Source organism: Apaloderma vittatum, unplaced genomic scaffold (assembly GCF_000703405.1).
Source record: "Apaloderma vittatum isolate BGI_N311 unplaced genomic scaffold, ASM70340v1 scaffold528, whole genome shotgun sequence".
NCBI classification, from domain to species: Eukaryota; Metazoa; Chordata; class Aves; order Trogoniformes; family Trogonidae; genus Apaloderma; species Apaloderma vittatum.
The window spans coordinates 148,179-166,499 of NW_009732185.1; the positions used below are offsets into that span (position 1 = coordinate 148,179).

The 18,321-nt window shown below is 42.2% G+C and overlaps 1 protein-coding gene across 1 annotated transcript in view; it reads left to right on the forward strand.

The window, feature by feature from the left end:
• CACNA1C (calcium channel, voltage-dependent, L type, alpha 1C subunit) overlaps positions 1-18,321 on the forward strand; it is a gene marked incomplete at its 5' end in the record, with an annotated part of 196,950 nt that overhangs the window by 138,710 nt on the left and 39,919 nt on the right. Inside the window, 2 exons of the mRNA XM_009875416.1 lie at positions 8,072-8,155; positions 8,768-8,851. Coding sequence (XP_009873718.1) covers positions 8,072-8,155; positions 8,768-8,851 — 168 coding nt within the window. The remainder of the gene's footprint in view (positions 1-8,071; positions 8,156-8,767; positions 8,852-18,321) is intronic.

Here is an 18,321-nt window from a genome sequence, read left to right on the forward strand (position 1 = left end):
ATTTTTTAATACTTCCAGGGATGGTGACTTCCTTGGGCAGCCTGTTCCAATGCTTGAAAACCCTTTCAGTGCAGAAGATTTTCCAAATGTTCAATCTAAACCTCACCTGGTGCAACTTGATGTCATTTTCTTTTGTCCTGTCACTTGTTACTTGGGAGAAGAGGCCAGACCCCACCTCACCACAGCCTCCTTTCAGGTAGTTGTAGAGACCTATAAGGTCTCATCTCAGCCTCCTTTTCTTCAAACTAAACAACACCAGCTCCTCATAAGACTTATTCTAACAACCCTTCACCAGCTTCACTGCTCTTCTTTGGACACACTCTAGAACCTCAATATCTTTCTTGTAGTAAGGGACCCAAAACTGATCACAGTAACTATCCTTTTTTGCAGAGTTATGATTGATGGATTACATGACAGTAAGCGTTATTTTATTAACTACTCTAATCTGTATAAAATCAAGCCTTTTCTGAAAATGCAGATAACTTACTAAAAAAGGAAACTGTTCAAAAACCTATTGCTCACACCTGCTGGCTTGTTTCTAGAGGATTGTGCATTTCTTCCAGCGGGTACCCGCTATCCACACAGCTACTATGTCAGAGCAGTCCTTAGCCTTTTCCCATGGTGCCTATGGAGACAGGGAAGCTATTCCAAGTCCAGCTTGCAATTCAGAACGCTTCTTCACCCATTACTTGCCACTGTCTGATCTTCCCACAACAGTAAGTGACTCTTCATTCTGAAATATGTTGCTTGTGTTCTTACAGTTTGAGTTTTACTTCATTTGAATCATTCTTCCCTGAGCTGGGATGTCAGTCCAACTTTAGAAGACAGACCTTCTTAAACAGCAAAGTCCATCCTTTTGCTGTTTTCATAGCACTGTTTCATGTTGCTGCTTTGGTTTATTGGCTTCAAGAGTTATTTGCTGGCTCTCATCAAAACCTTGCAAAATCTTTGAGGATTTGCAGCGTCGTCCTAATGGAATTTGACAGCAAAATTCTCAGAGAACACATTTTGTAATAAAAGATCTGTTCAGACATAGCAAGTTATCACATTCGCTTTTCAGTCTTTCCAGTAAGACTGGTGTTGATTTTGTTTCTCTTTGCTGAGAGCAAGTCTAAGAGAAAGTTTCTGACTGCAGGGCAGTAATTGCTAAATGATTACAAGGTAATTATGGTTTATAAGAAAGAGAACCCAACTCCTCACAGGGCATCACTGTGCCACAACATACCTGTAGGAAAGTCAAAAATGTTTATCTTATTTTTCTAGTTGGACAGCAGAGCTTATAAGGGACCTTTCTGTTACTCTACCTCCATTTTCATGCATTTAAATCAAGACTTTAAGCACTACTGTTCTGAGACATTACTCACCCTCCCCTCAAAGGCAGCTAAGAGCAATCCAGGCCAAAAATGACATCAGGGGCAGCTAGTTGAATCATCTAGTTTCAGCATGTTTTACTGTTTTAATTTCTTCAGGCCATCTCAGCTTGTTGCCTTGAAATACAATCTTTGCCACCTCAGAGAGGTGCTTCCGTAAAAAATCCTTCCATATTGCCCTTGCTATGCTTCTTCTCTTATCTTTGGAGAATCTGGGACCGTAACATTGCACTTGAAGCCTTCCACAAGGCTGAAGCCACTTTACTACTAGTAGTAAGCCACTACTACTACTAGTAGCTACTACTAGCCACTTTACAGTTAATGAAATACAGAGAGATGTGAGGCAACTGTACCATCATAGAGGGGTGGGTGTGGAGGGGCTCATGGGATCATCTAGGAAATACAATTCTGGTGTAATGAATTGGGTTGCAATATCTGGAAATGAGAATTCTCAGTTCACAAAACAGATACAACAAAGACTTTTCGAGGCATGTCCCCCAACATTGTCAATTACCAGTAGGTGTGGAGAGCATAAAATAAGTGTAAGACATTATATCGTTCCAGCCTCCATAAATCTTTGTCAAATGGTGGCTTGGGGACCTCGGTTAAGGCAGTGATTTATTTTCTTGGTTTTTTCCTGTGGTGAAGGTGTTTGTCCACTAGAAGCACAGGTGAGACCTATAGTTTGGTTTAGGTCCTACAGGCTCTCAAACAATAATCAGAAGGTGGCAACTTCCGGTAACAAGGTACCCCAGGTTTATAATAGGGACCTAGAAATAAATAACTGAAGTCTTTTCCCAAATTTGAGTCCTCCAGTTCCTTTGTTTCTGTCAAGCAGAGCATCCACTGTGTCCAGGCAGGCCTTCAGTCCCCAGGGGACACCTGTCTGCTTTCACCAGCATCCATATTGTTGAGAGGGAGCGTGAGGCAGAGTGAGGGAATAAAGGAAAGCATCAAAGTTATTTAGCACCTATCTTGGTCTACCACTTGGTCTTGTATTTCTTATGGAATAAGCAGAGAGAGGCAGGGGGCTTGTTCAAAACCGACCAGACCTCTGAGTAGTCCGGGGAGCTGAAAAGCTCCTCTACTTGCTCCCTGTCTGTGGAAAGATTTGACAGAGTAGAGGGGGGCCTCGTGCAATTCCCTGCAGCAGTGACTCATTACAGCGACTGGCAGGTGAACTGCAGGGAGTCTGTGTCTCAGAACTAATCTATCAATGGATGAGAGCTGATAGATAGTATGCAAATAGATGCCGTTTCCCTGCAGCCTGTCAGGAGCTCTAAGCAGCTGCATCCTCCACTTTATTCCTTCCCTATTAGGTGCTGCTAATTTCCCTGATTGCTGTTACGGCTAAATGGTATCTCAGCATAACAGAATTTGCATCTGACACAAATCTCCGTTTGGCGTCAGGAGCTATTGTAGCTTTGTGAGATTGTTCAGGATATATGCGAATCACTCAAATCTGCTGTGAGAAGGTATGCCAAGAGTCACGCTACGGTGCAAATGTCATTTGGTTCGATACTGTTTTCTAGTGAAACTGTACCTTTTGCAAAATTACTTTCAGGGAAAGCCTCTTTTAATTAAGTCTGAGAACTGGCTCTAGCAGCTCCAAATAGCCTGTAGCATTTTCAGAAATGAATTCACACACTGAGCAACCATCAGCCAAACTAGCAGTTCGTCTCATTTTGCAAATCCCTAGCAAAGTCTGCTGTGGTGCCCTTTAAAATGAGCAGGAAATTTTTGCTAAGAAATCACACTGAACATCAGGGTCTCGACCCCTTTCCTTCCTATATACTCTCTCCAGCTGATTAAGATTAATGCTTCTTTTTGTTATCTTAGCATGCAGGTTTATTTCTGATAAGTGGTAGTGAGGTTTTCCTGTAGTTTGCTTTTCTTTTAGGCAGCGTAGTTTTCTGTATGTCTTAGTTTCTCCTCCTCAATGCTTCACTTCTGTATCATACATACATGCATGCATGCATACCTCCCCTTTTTCCTATGGCATTGCAGCATCTTCTTCCACTGGGGACCATCTGATCTGCACTCAGATCCCACCTGGTGAAGCCTTGACCCTTGCTATGCTCTTCATCTTTATAGACTTTTCTCTCAGAGCAGATTGTTAAATTTTGCCAGCTGCCTTGTAAGAGACAGAAATGAAAACCCAGGTCTAAGCAGATAAATAAGTGCACGTCAATTAATGCACAAGTGACCCTGCTTCTCCTCCAGGGCTGGTTGCTCAAAACCGAGCTGGTACCATGCCTCAACAGCACCCTTCCCCTGAGGATTTCTGTGCTCCAGTGTAGACGCAACAGCGCTCTGGCCACCACATGTTCTTATTATGGGCCCCAGGTGACTGTGAGCTCAGACCTTTAGATAGACTCCAGTGGGCAATTTTCCCTGCTGTTAATGAGGCTTCTTAGATACTGCATTTAGGATCTCATATTCACAAAAAAAAGTAAAACAGTTGGTCTCCAGAGTTCTCAATGGCTCCATGAGTACCAAAACAAACGCTGGCTGCGTTGATAGCAGAACTCAACAACTGGGAAACCTAAAAATGATTGGCATACTCATTCCGAAAAGCTACGGTGTCTGCTCGCCTTGCACAAATGAGATTCCATTCCAGTCAGCTACTGCATTTTTATGCTCAACCTTTCATTAACTTATTGATCATGTGATTATATACTATTCTTTACTACCTTTTGGGGAAAAAAAAAACGGGGAAAAAACGTGCTGTAATGGTGGGGCTATTTCATGCTTTCTGAATATTCAGTCCAGTCCTCCTGGTCTCTTTCTGTCCTCCTTTCTCCCCAAAAGCTTCATGACTCTCCAAAGACATCCGACAAGAGAGGGTGACTACCATTCCCCAGTAAGCCCCTGAGGCTGCCATCATGTGGCATGAAGTTATACAGCTAAATCAGGGTCAAGCATCTCCCTTTAAGGGCAAAATATGGTATTACACTCCAAATTCCTGTACTGCAAAAACAAACAGTGCCATCAATTCATTTCCAGTCAGACTTCCACCCCCTTGGGAAAAATATACAGAACTTTCTGGTGGGAAAAATAGTTTGGAAATACAACCTCTTTATTAGAGTGAAAGCTCTTCCTTCATTCAGCTTGTCTTTCATTAGCCACCCTGGTACACTCCAGTGAGGAATGTGGCTTGAAGAGGTACTTTGAGGTCACAAGAGGCAAGTCCTGAAGGGGTGTAGTTCACTCTCAATACATACTCATAACTCCTGACAAGATTACGAGTTCTGATTCAAAGTTAAGTAATCACATGGCCCTTTGTAGGTAAATGTCTCTAAGGAGGTGGCTTTTTAAGGAAGGATTCCATTACCTTGCACACAAATGAAGCGTCTTATGTTCTCTGTTTTCTTCGAGCTCTCTTACTGTGAATAATATCTTCCTATTTTTCACCCTTCTGTTTGAAACACAGAGGGAGCAGGTGAGGAGGAAAGGAAGGTTTTAAAAATTCATGTGTTTCCTTAATTCAACACTGGTATATTGGATGTGGGGTTGAGTAAAACTGCATTCATATCCATGGTTCCTCTCATCTAAGGGGTACAGGAGGAAGAGAAGAACTCTCTGAGTCCACCTGACAGCCACACAATAACAAACCATGGTAATGCTCTTTCTGTGATCCCGGAGCAGACCAGCCCATGGCTTTTAAACCCGGAGCTGGCTGATGAGACTCAGCAGAGCATCCTGGGAGAAAGAGCTCACGGTGTAAATCTGGAGCCATGCCACTAAAGTTAGCAGAGTGGCTCCAGATATACTCTAGTGTCACAAAGGTTCAAAACATCTATTTGGGATGGAAATGAAGAAGGAACCTGTTCTTTCCAGGCCTGAATCTCTCCTGAGATGTGCCCGCTGTGCCATTGCAATGTCGTTGCTTCCAGTGATTGCTGCAACTGGGACCAAATTTAATTCACTGGCTGCAGTGGTCATCTGAGAACAGGATTTGATGCTACTTGTCACCAGAGTTTTGTACAAACATCAAATGCTGTTTTACCAGCAGCAGTGGCTGTTAAGCTCTATGTAAGAAGGTGTTCAGTAAAAAGAAATTGTAAATTTGGTTACACCAAAATGTTCTTTGTCGTATGATGCCAATCATAGTAAAAATAATCACCACAGATTTAAAAATACATTTTCATGGGCAAAACCTGAACAACATGTTTTGGATCTTTACCCTTGCAGCTGCCCAAAAGCAAATTCTGGGGTTTTTTAAGTTGTTTGGGTTTCTGCTGAAATCCTTAATAGTTTCTAAACTATATAATTTGAGAAGGAAATTGAAGATAGCCATTGTGTTGAGTACATGTATTCATTTGACATGTGAACAGTGCCATTGCAAAAGAACATGAACAGGGGCAGGAGGATTTGGTCTATTGTCTTCTACTCTGTTCTCTTTGATCCTGCAAGTGTCCTGTCTGCTAAGGTTGCATCAGGCTGCAAAGGCACTTTTTGCAACTCTATATGATCTGTATCTGTCCTTTACTCAAAATGCATTTGCATTTAATCTGCTGTTCTCTCCCTCCGCTTCCTCTTGGTGAAGTCTAATTACAGTTTTATTCCAGGTCCATCTGGTTGCTAACGATGCTGGACATCACCGCTGAATTCACTCTAATATTTGTTGTGTATTTTCTAGGCTGGACGCTGAATAATAATATTCTCTGAATTTGCTTTTGCTCCTGTTTCCTTCCTCCCTGTTGTAGCTAATTGCATAGTAATGTGTAGCCGTGGGATGATTACTTCTCCCAGGGTAGATGTGCTAAGAGTTGCCTATTTCAGGCTGCAGAATAAAGGGATTTTTTTCTGGTTTTGATGAGAAGATTTCAAAGTCCACTCTACCAACTCCCTTCACTGATGTGGAACCAGCTGGGCAGTGGTCTTCTCTGCTTCATAATTTTTCTCTTTTTTTTTTCCTGCCCCGAGAATAATGCAGTTAATAACTGAGTCTCAAAGCATCCTGGAGGCAGTGTTTCAGCATTTAGAAAGACACTTTTTGCCAGTGCCTTTTCCATGTGATGGCTGAACCCACAGTAATTTCAGGTTCCCAAGCCTGGCTTGTGCAGTGCCAGTGTTGGGATTTTTAATTTTTTTTTCTTTTCTCCTTTTTGCTTTCTGCAACACTGCCTGGGAACACAGGCTCACACTTTACCCATGACCTGACTCTCTGGCTAAGAATAGCAGTCGCAGTGCAGCTTGGGTTCAGTCTCACTGGAGACATGCTGCAGCTGGGAAACAGGGAGGTCAGATTAGCCCATGCTAACAAAACCAAACACATAAAAGGAGTACAAAATATTTTGTATGTTTGCCTCCTTTTAAGAGTGCAGAACAAGGGGAAGAGGTTGGCAAAGGTGTTCAATGAGCCAAGAAAAATTTTCTTTGCTCATGCCATTGACTTGCACAGGAAGTTTAGATACAGAAGCTCATCTTTTGGGCTGAACCAGACCCCAAAAGGGTCCTGTATCCTTACAGACTATAATACAATAGAATCATAGAATCATAGAATGGCCTAGGCTGGAAGGGACCTTAGAGATCATTTTAATCCAGCCTCCCTGTCGCCAGGAAACCTCCCTGTCATGGGCAGGGATGCCTCTCGACTAGATAAGGCAACACATGGGGACCGAACAGGAATTGAGCCCACGACCTTGGTGTTGTTAGTGCCATGCTCAACTGACTGAGCTAACCAGCCAAAAATCATGCAGGATGGGAACAGTAAGCAGTGCTGGTTAGCATCTCCTGAGGTCTGCTCAGGACAATGAGACGTTTGAGATAGCACGCAAAGTGACTCTGCACAGCAAAGTAAAGGTATGGGTTTAGCACATGCTAGGGGATCTGCCATGACTTGTCCTACACAGTGAGACAGGGATGCTGTGGCACAATCTTTAGCATGAATGAGCAACAAGTCTCACTCTGAGCACACACTAAGGCTGACTTTGCTCTCATTCTTACCCCTTCCTGGTGGGATGCTCCAGCACATGCTACATTCAGCCCTTCATTTTGCCGTGCAGACGTGCTTTTGGAGTAACAGAAATTCTTGTCCTGCCCTGTAGTTTTAAGACAGGACATGAAGCATTGGTAATAAAAACTGTGTTAGGCTAATGACAGTCATCCTACTCCTTGTGGCTGGGTAAAGATAGAGGTGACAACCAATGAGAGTTAAACAGCATATCCCCAGCTCAGCTGTGCCCTCTGCTCCATCGTGATGGCAGCCAGCTGTTCCTAGCGCTGGCACAGAGCATTACATCTGGAACATGGACTGGTGGATTGATATTCACACTGGCAGAAGGGGAGCTGTTTTGTGAGAGAACCGTATAAAACCCAGCCAAATCTAAGCCAAATGGGGAAGGGCACTGTGTTGCTAGGAATCGGACATGTCTGGAGGAGGTGGACCTGCAAGCCCTACTCCTGTGGAAAAACCATGAGCAAAGCAGTCTATGGGTCTTCCCTTCGGCCTCCCACCCCTATCCCAGAGTTGGAGGGAAAGGGTGGCTGCCTTGGGATCACATTAGCTGGACAGGGGCTGCTCACATCAGTCAGAGATCCCAGGACCGGGCTACAGCTTGAGGATGCAACAAGTAGGCTTAAGAGGAAAACTCCTTGAGGTATCAAGGCAGTAATTCTAATGGTAATTTTGAACTGTTTTTGTCTGTCTAACATTCCTTTTTAATCCCCATCCTGCCTGCCCCTTCCTTATGTAGGGTTACTTTAGTGATCCTTGGAATGTTTTTGACTTCCTCATCGTAATTGGCAGCATTATAGACGTCATTCTCAGTGAAACTAATGTGAGTATTACTCTACCCTCCCCAGGATACCACCACCTCCTCCTCCTCTGCTGTTCCTTCTCTTTTTCTCTCTTTCTTTCTCTCTCTTTTTTTTTCTGTTTTTTTTTTCCTCTAGTCATGCTTTTATTGAACTTGCCGTCGTCCTTCTCCTTCTCCCAGGGAAAAAAAAAGGAGGGGGGGAAATGCCTCCTTCTTTTTCACTTGTCATAGCTTGCCCCAAGGCTGTGACTGGTGAAAGCGCACAGAGTTTGGGGTGTGTGTGCTTTTTTTTTCCCTCCAAAAGGTAGGCATGCTTGAGTGTAACTTTCTGACTAACCAGGCTTTTGTTGATACCCTCCATCATGTGAAACGTTACAGAGGTTTGAGCAACCAATACTGTAGAGTGGTAAGAGACTATTTAATATGCCCACGTAACCTCTTTCTTTTCTTATTTTTTTTCCTCTTCTCTCCCTCTTTCATACTTTTGGTTTGTTTTTTATTTTATTTTATTTTACTTTTTACTTTTTTTCCCCTCTTTTCTCCCTTCCCTCTCTCTCTCCCTCCTCTCTCTCTCTCATTCTTTCTTTCTCTTCCTTTCTCTCTCTCTTTCCTTGGCTTCTCTGCCACATGCAGCACTATTTCTGTGATGCATGGAATACATTTGACGCCTTGATTGTTGTGGGTAGCATTGTTGATATAGCAATCACCGAGGTGAACGTAAGTAGCTGGCGTCTGTCCATGATCGTGCCTGCTCTAACATTCATTTGTCTTTCCCGGGTTCTTTTTTTTTTTTTTTTTTTTTTTAAATCTCCCCTTTCCTCCTTTGTTTTGAGTTTGTTTTCAGAGCTTTTTGTTTTGAAGCGCTCTCTCTATATATTTTTTTGGTTTCTTTTTATTCTGTTTTTATTTTTGGAACGACTTAAAAGACTGTTGCATCATTTTCTTCCCTTCATAATCCGCCTGGCATGAATTAAACTGTATAGCAGGAAAAGTGATGGGAAATGTGGAGTGTAAGTGAAAAAGCTATTTGTGCCATGGGAAGCTGCTAGAATAGTCCCAGGCCAACACTTTGGTCTACCCAGTGTTACGCTTTGTTTCCCATGGCAGTTCAATACTCTCCATCCCACAGAGATCTAAAGGTCAGTTCTTTCGAGGTGGAACTGCAGGAACCAAACCGGGAATCCTCCCTGTGCCTCCTCATCCAGGCTTCCTCCAAAACAAATAAAAACCAAATCATCTGTGTTTAGAAGAACCTGCTCCTAATGTTCAGTTTCTTATTTGGGAAAAAAAAAAAAAGGTAGATAAAACTTGCCCAAAGAAGAACAAAGCGCCAGATTTTCAACCCAGAATTTTGGGTTTGCAACCATCTCACAAATTCCACCAGCACGATTGACACTGATTGGCCCCACTGGTGCCTATCTCAGCAAACAGGTGAAGGGTTGAGTGAGCCATGGAGACTGAAATGAGCAGCTGGTGTTCAAGGAATAAATCACATCAGGCAAACTTCTTCCTCTGTCCTTTTTTGGAGATGGATGGATATAGAATTTCAGGATAAAAAGACAAAGGACAGGCAGGAAACACAGAAGTTCCCAAAAGAAAGACTACAAAGGACCCACTGGGTTTATGAGCAAGGACAAAAATTACACTGCAAAGTCCAGCTTAGCAAAACCAGGAAAATAGAAAGATTGCAAGAAAATCATTGTAAATATATTAATGAAGAGCAAATCAATCATAAAATAGCAAAACAATGTGGCTGTTGAATAAACATTCCGGTTTGGAATTGTGTACTGTAGAGGCAATCCGTTGTAAGCAGAAAAGTGACAGTGTAGTTCTCACTCTGCTGTGTTTAGGGGAAAATGTAGGTAACATTCTGAAAAAATCAGAATGTCTTATTTGGAACTTTCCAAACAAAATGTTTTCATATCCTGTTTCTAGTTTAATTTCTGTCCAGCTTCATTTTCATTAATTTTGGAGCAAGGATATTTATCCAAATCGTAATATTTTGATTTAGAATAAGTTAAATATTTTTTCACTAGTCTATTTTTCTCATCTTTTGGGAGAATGAAAAAGAGTTTATAACTGAAAATGAACTTTTATTTTATAACTCTTAAATGTCCTACTTTCTGAACACAAAAGATTGTTTGCAACATTTCCCCCAGAATGCTGTAAACAATTTTGGTTGCCCTTTTACTGGAAAGGTATTAGGATTGGACTCACTTTGTAGAGGCAAGTTGCAATAGGCATCAGGCTGGAGTTGTTAATTTTAAAGAATGAAATGAAAGCCTTTTTTATGTTACAAGTGAAATAAATGGGTAACCTGGCAATATCCTTCAGACTGTGGAAAAGTTCAATTCTCATCCATAGAGGCAGAACTGCACTTGGTAGTTGAGGAAATAAGTACAGTTAACTGGAGATGAATTATGCTAAAAATCAACATGATTTTCCTGACTATACAAAAGACTTTGAAGCAGAAAGGAGGGAAATCCTTGTGTTTTGATAAATAAGTTGAGGTGTGTCATAGTCAGAAACCCTGAGCAGGAGGGAAATTCTAGTGGATCCTTTTGAAGAAATTCACAGTAATCTCCTATAAATTAAAGAACTTTCTATGCCATGGTTAAGACGCTCTGATATACATCTCATTAAATTTCAGTCGTCTGAGAGGAAGACAGGCAGTCACCCAGGCCGCCTCTTACAGTTAGCAGAAAGAAACACACACTTCCCCAGGATGGACAACTGGTGCCTCCCTGTATGTGTTTGTGACAGGGGAAATGAATTGTTCTTTGGAGGTGTCCATCCCGTGACTGGTGAGTGTCTAGGTTTGTTAGGTTTGTCTAGACACCCAGCTCTCAGATGCTAAATTTGAGCAGGATAAATCACATTCATTCTCAGCATGTTGTCGAGATGGTCATGCTGCTGCTAATTGTGCTATGTTCTGATCTTCAGTCTCCAGGGCTATCCATACTGGTGTGCTTAATTGCCACTGACAAGGCTCCCTCTCTTTTCCATTCCCTGTCTAAATTCAAGTCCGTGTCAGCCAAGGCCCAGAATCCTGTGTTTGGTTTTAGAGGGTGTGCCTCTGTCCAAACAACCATCACCTGTCTTAGCTGAGGAGGCAGCAGGAGTGGTCCTGACTCTTTTAGTAAGGGTTATGAAAAGTATTGCATGATGGTCCCTCTGTTTCCTCTAAAGAATCCTTTCCTTCTATACAGTTTTTAAGATTTCTGCACACAACTTTTTGTTACCTGGCATGTTTAAATCTTCTCTAGTTACCTAGGCAAGTCCTTTGCTATTAGTTTCTAATGTTTGTTACTAAAAATTTGCACAATCTTTCGATGCACTGATAAATGAGCAGCAGCTATGGATGGAGTTTGTTCTGAAATGTTCTGAAATCCCTTTGCATTTATAACCTTTATTGAATAAGAGAATGTTTTGTATGTTGGTTTGTCCTGTCGGATTCCCTTCCTGCTAGCAGCGTTTGATATGTTACATCTGGTAGCAAATGGGCTTTGGAAGTAGCAGCCCATCTTGGACGGACAGTTGTCATCTTCCCAAGCAGTGTGAGGCAGTTTATCAGATACACTTCTCCACTTCTCCTCGGGAGCTTGTTGCTTTCTTGCTGTTTGTGGGTTTGAGCAAACCATGCCTTGTGTTCCTGTACACTGTCTTGTCTTGTTCCAAGAGACCTGGAGTCTGAAAAAGAAGGAAAAAATAAACCCTAAAATACCAGTAAACTCCACTAATTGGAGATGTTTAGCTTGGTCAAGGTGCAGGTAAGGTGTTTCTGCTCAGCTTCTTAGAAGCTGAAGAATATTTGTGGTAAGGTCTTGGAAGGTGCTGCTCTTTGAGCTAAGGGACAGTTTTCATGGTGTTCAGTTAGGGAAGATGGAGACACCTGGCGAAGGTTAGTTTGACACATGGCCAAAGACATAAGCTTACAATCTCTGTGAGGTTCATCAGACTTTTGCAGGGAGGGGAAGCCTATTCAGCAGGTGCTGAGCTGCAAGAGCTGTAGTTGTGGTGGGAACCTTGACTGGTAGACTCCACAATGTGTGTGTAGGTATGTGCTTGCATCTGTTTGTGCAGTTCCCCATGCTCTGTTTTTTCCTTTTGTCAATTATTTTTGAATTTTCTTGAAAAGGAATTTCTCAGGCCAAAATCTTCATTAAGATACATATGTGAGTGTGCATGGATGGGTATTTATGTGCACTCCACTGATTGTATATATTTCTGAATGTTGAGATGCCTGTGTATGGGCTACAAATCCATGGGAGAGTGTACAGACATGATCCGTGTCGGGGGGAAAGAGAGTGTGTATGCAAGCATATGTATTTCATACATATTGGTGTCATGAATGGTTGCTGATAGAGACACATGGGTTGTTGTTGTGTATGTAGGTGAGTCTATGAACGTGTTTTCTGAGCCGATGTGGCTACCTCACTGTGCAAGCTTGATCTGGTGATGGGTGCGTGTTGGTATCCGAGAGTTTCCTGTATGCAGGCACGTTCATCTGCATGCCTGTGGGCGAGTGTACGCTTGCATGTCAAACTCAGCATATTTTTGTTAGCATGGCTGTGCATTCAGAAATAGCGAGAAGGCATGTACTCATGAAGTAGGCTCCTGGGTTGCTTTCAGCCCTTCTGAGTCCTTTAGGAAGCCTCCAGTTAAAACACCTCCTTGGTGTGGATGTATGTCAAGTGCTAAGTCCAATTGCATCGTGGTAGACCCACTTGCTTCCTGCAACTTGGGAACATCTCACAATTCCCCCCAACAAACTCCACAGACACAGAGATGCAGCTCATATGCAGCTGAGTAAGTGCAAAGGGCACAGGACAGGTTAAAATATAATGGGGACAAAAACATCAGGGTGGCACAGTTTCTACCAATTTCACTTTTTAATTGCCTTACTTTGAAGCTCCATTTTCAGAGCTTTGCTTCTCAGTAAGTATTACACAACTAACTTCCTAGCCACAAAATGAAGATTTTTTTCAAAATTTTCTGGAAATATTCAGTGATTCTGTTTCAGGCCACTCTTAGGCCACTCCTTAAAGTAAGTAAAGAGGGAGGGGAGGACTTTTTATCTGCTGTTACAAAAGAAATTTCAAAGGAGGAGACCACATCTACCATGTGGCAATTCCTTTTAAGTGCTAAGACCAAGAATAACTTCTGCGGAATAAGTTGAAAGTTGATGTAGTATAAAGGGCCTAGGAATTAGGGCCTGTGGGTTGTACTCCTTGGACTTTGACCAGATCCCTGTACCTCAATCTCCCCATCAGTAAACTGGAGGTTGTTATTATATCCCACTTTAAGAAAGCATTGTCATTAGAGTTTTTTGTGAATGCTTTAAGTTCTGTAGAAGAAAACCTTAAGATGTTAAAAATTATTAGTATTTATTATAGTAATAATAGGAAAGAAAATGTGGTAAGAGTTGGATAAAAGCCAGCAAATTTGGAATTTATAATCCCAGAAGTAGCCCCAGGCACAGGCTTGCATTTCCTTCCTTTCCACATCAGCAGACACAGCCTGGAGTTAAGTGCTGTGAAGCTGACTGACAGCCTGCTGTCCTGTTCTCCAGGCAAAGCAAGCTGCTTACTATTTGTTGTGCTGTATCAAAGGGGAATATCGAGTTCAATTTGTGCTCCGTGCTACGATGCTCAGAGTGATGAAGGAAAAACAGTTAGACCCTGGGTCACTGGGAAAGCTCCTAGTGTAACCTCCTTTCTTTCAGAAAAGCCAACACCTTTCTGGTTCATAGGGTACCTTTTCCTTCATTCCCCTGCTGGTGTCAGACCAAAGATTCCTTGTGACTGAGTCTTCATTTGCAACCAAAGTGAAGCTCATAGTGGCGCCCACTGAGATGGATGAGTCCCTGTGACCAGATGAGGGGTTGGCCCATTCAGCTGCAGTGGGCAGTTCAAAGCATCCAGATGTGTGAGAGGTACAGAGGCATGTTCAGGTGGGAGCACATGTTGTCTCCAGAGCATAGTTACCAGTGACAGTGGGGATGTTGTGTGTTTGATTCTGTCTGTTTTGAAAGGATGTTGGGGAGGGTAGGTTTGCACCTACCTGTGAGCCCATCACCAAGCGCTTCTGCTTGTGCCTCTGGACGTGTCTGCATGCACAGGTACCCCTGTGTTCATCAGCTAGGAGCGCATGAGGATGACTGAGCAAAACCATGTGGACTGATATCCATCCCGCCTGTTCCACACAGGGACCATAATCGCGTGTCAGATTGTGTCTGTGAGCATTACAGGAGGTACAGAGAAGGAGACAGGTACTGTGACAGGTACATAATGTGATACAGCTGATGTGAAAAGCTAGGGGTGTGTGCATAGATACAAGGTGAGAACTACCAGAAACAGGGAATTGGTGACTTGTGGGCTTTTGTGAAATAATGGAATACTTCCCTGTGTAAGTTGGCCTCCTGTTGTAGCAGTACGTTTCCCTAAGAGTGAGCATTGTGACTGATTTGAGAGTTGATGGAAATGGTGGGTGTTTTAATAGGAGAGATGACAGGAGGACATAAAACGGAAAGTACAGTGTTGTGTGTGATCTGTTCCATGGTGGCATCTGGGAGACATAGGACCTGGGTGCTTCAGGAACTAGCACCCCTATGAAGAAGGTTAGAGAAACCCAAAATCCATCTTGCTGCATTACTTCCTCTAGAAAATGGTGGTCAGGTCTGTTATGCCCAGTCTCCCTGGGTAGTGGTTTGGCATTTGTCCATCAGATACTTGAGAGAGCTGAGTACTTTAGAACTTGCACTTCTGAAAAGAGTTCCAGATTCGGGTAGGAAGTCAGCAGAGAGCTGCAGCTTAGTTGATTCCTGAGTACTGATGCAGTAAGGCCAGAGAGATACCAAAGCATTCAGTTCCCAAGAATACTTGGAGACCTGTGCAGTGATTTCTTCTTTAGGTTTTTTTTTTATTTCTGAAGTAAAGCAGCTCAGGCTTAAATGAGGCGCATGGGGCCTTTCCTTACAGTCATCTTGCTTTTGGTGTTGAGAGGCTTCATATGATTTGTCATGGGCTCCTGCTCCCATTCTTTGGAATATCTGACAGCCTATACTCAAGTCTCCCTCTCACCTTCTCCTGCACTTCTCCCTTTTAACCCACCCCCTGCCTTTCTTCCTTCTCTCCCTTGCTTTCTTCTCCCTCGTCTCCAGCCACACTAAACCTCACAAGTTCATTTTCACCCTCAATCAATGTGTCTGAAGGCAGAGAACCAGTGGCTTAAATCCTGCAGTCCTTCTCCAGGCAGAACTGCCCCAGGGCGTTTCGCCCGTGCAAGGACTGGAGCAGTCAGCCCCTGCGGCACAGTCCTATACACACACCCCCCGCAATGGGAGCAAGGATCGGTGGAAGGACGACATACATCTAGCCTGCACCTTAGTTGGGACTGGCACTCATCTCTGTCGCTGTGTCTGTCTGTCTTTCTGTCTCTGCGTTGTCTGGTTCTCTCCGCTTCCACGCCCTTTGCTGCTCAGATTTTGGCCATCAGCTGCCACCAGACACAAATCTTTGCAATTACTGGAACTTGCAAGTTCATTTACCTAAACCTTCCAGAAGAGGCAGAAAACATCTCCCTCCCTCCCTTCTTCTCTCTCTCCTTTTTAAATGCCATCTGGGTAGCAGAGGCCTCCAAATTACGTAGCAAAGGGCTGGACAAGCACAGTGGCTTCTTTTGACATCTTGTTTTGTCGTACCCTTACTGCTGCCATCCTAGAAGTTGTACGTAGTCCTGAGCTATCCCTGTGTGCGTGTATATGTGTGTATATATGACTTGTTTTCTTTTTTGGGAAAAATGACTGAAGAAATTAATTGGGGGGTGGGTTGGGGTGGATTTAGTCTGCTTTTTTAATATCTGGTGGTGGTTTTATGACTGGAAGAGCCCAGGTAACACACCATGGTGGCCCCAACTTCTGTGTGTAGGAAGCCACGTTGAAGCATGGTTGTGAGCTGTAGCAGTGGCAAATGCTAGTGCTTTACTTTGCTTTTGAGGAACATCAGGAGACCTGAACTCTTCCTCAAATTAGGCTTAGACTGATTTGAATTTCATCACCTCCCATGCTTAATCACCAATTCTAGTGCGTTTCTCTCACCCTGTGTTGGTGAGAAAGAAGAATAGTAAGACTATCGGACCACAACCATGTTTGAACAGGGCTATTTTGTTTTTATTTATCTATATTTTTGTTATGAAGATGGGACCTCTTTTTTTTTCTCTTTTTGACTTAAAAGGGTTGGTATTCTGAGTGTACTTCCAGAGTACATAATGTGATTTGACCATTCAAAGAGATGATTTTAGTAACTGAATAAATTTTTTTTTTGCAAGGAAATCTTATGAAATATGGGAAAACAGAAAAAAGTATGTATTTTTTTGCAGAAAAGAGGATAGTAAATGCAAATAACTCCTTCCACAATTTACCTGAGCATTTGAGCTGTTACTGATGACTAGCAATATTAGCACCATAAGAAGAAAGCATGCAGTTCCGGCTTTGAAATACTCTCCATACTGCCTAGTTCTGAGGAAATACCTCAGTATTGTGATTTCCACAAAATCACTTGTTATAATTGGCTTCCAACATTATTCCAGGTGCACGGAATAATCAAAATATATTTTAATGCAGGGGAGATTTAAGAGTAGCATAGAAATAAATTTGCCTTAATGTATAAATTTAACCACACACTTGCTAGTTAATTAAAATATGAGAAACAGAAGATAATCCAGGAGCATCCAGGAAAACAAATTCTTATAAGCTAATTGTAAAAGCAGCAAAAAGAAAATTAGATAACCTTATAACTGTAAACTTGATGCACAAAGCTGTCTGGAGTCCTTCTGAGTGAAACTATTTAGAGCTCTCATTAAAATGGTGGGACATAGCATATTCCTGGCTGCACTGAGGAGCGGATCATGCTTTTCATTATGGCAGTCTTTCAGATACCCAAAGCCTTGGTGAGTTTTAAGGCTTTTAGAGAAGGAGTCTTGTTTTCTTATTTGACTGTAAGTGATCGTTACAATAACAATAATAGCTAATAGTAGGAACACAAAGTACCACAACCATCCTGTGTTGGTTCAATGGTAAAATAAGTGTGTGACTTGTACATTTCAGTACTAGGCTCTTCAAAAACCCTAAATCCAGATTTTCTGACCAGTATCTAATTTTTCTTGTCCTTTTTCTATTACATCACTTTAAAAAAAATTTACTATATTCCAGCATCAATGTATGTGATATAATACAGGTAATTTCATTTTCCTTTTAATTCCAATATATCTTTCCATGAAGCTAGGTAAAATGCTCAAAAGAAAAAATAACAAAAGATATCTGCATATAAATGCCTTTTATTAGCCAAGCTGGTTGTATTTTCCATTGGCTTGCCAGCCGGGATAAATCATTCCTTTTGCCTAGCAAAAGTTTCTCTTAACTTTCCCTGAACTCTAATAGAAACTGTATCCGTATATAAATCCATAGTAAAATCTACGGCTCTGATTCCTGAATATATTCTCTGAATATACTGGTGTTAATTAATAATACCTTCCTAAGCACAGTAAGTTAGATGGTCAAAAAGGTGCTTGGGTGAGTTCAAATCCAGCTAGTTCTGTCATCTAAGATGATTTCCTGAAGCAGTGAAAGATGTTTTCTGGCATTACTTTGTTGAGAATGCCCAAGGAATTTTCCAAAGTCATCGTTCTCCACATGCAGATTGTAGAAACAAAGGCTGCACAATCCTCTCTATTTCACTTATTAAGTTTTGCATAAAAGCTTCTGTTCTTCATCCAAATTACAAGAGCTTTTAACATCAGTCCTCCAAGACCTCATTGCGTGCACTATCTCGTACTATTATTCATATTTAGAGATCTGCTAACTGGTTCCAGATTGCACTGCCAGTTGCAGTGAAACCAATGAAGGTGACAGAGAAAGGGAAAATACACACACATATTTGACTCATTTTTTTCTTTAATTTTCCTTCTCCCCCGCCTTATTCCCCAGTGACTTTCTTCAAATTTTGCTAAAATCTTGGGTAGCATGTTTCCCATTCCCAGGAGCATTAGGAGTAGTTTCCAAGAAGGCAGTAATTAGTTTCCCTCTACCTACTATATCAGTGATTTTTCCTGTCTTCGGCCAAGATACCATCAGTCCAGAGGAAAGGCTGTTTCCCCTTTGTGAAGTTCAGCACGGTGATGGGTACCAT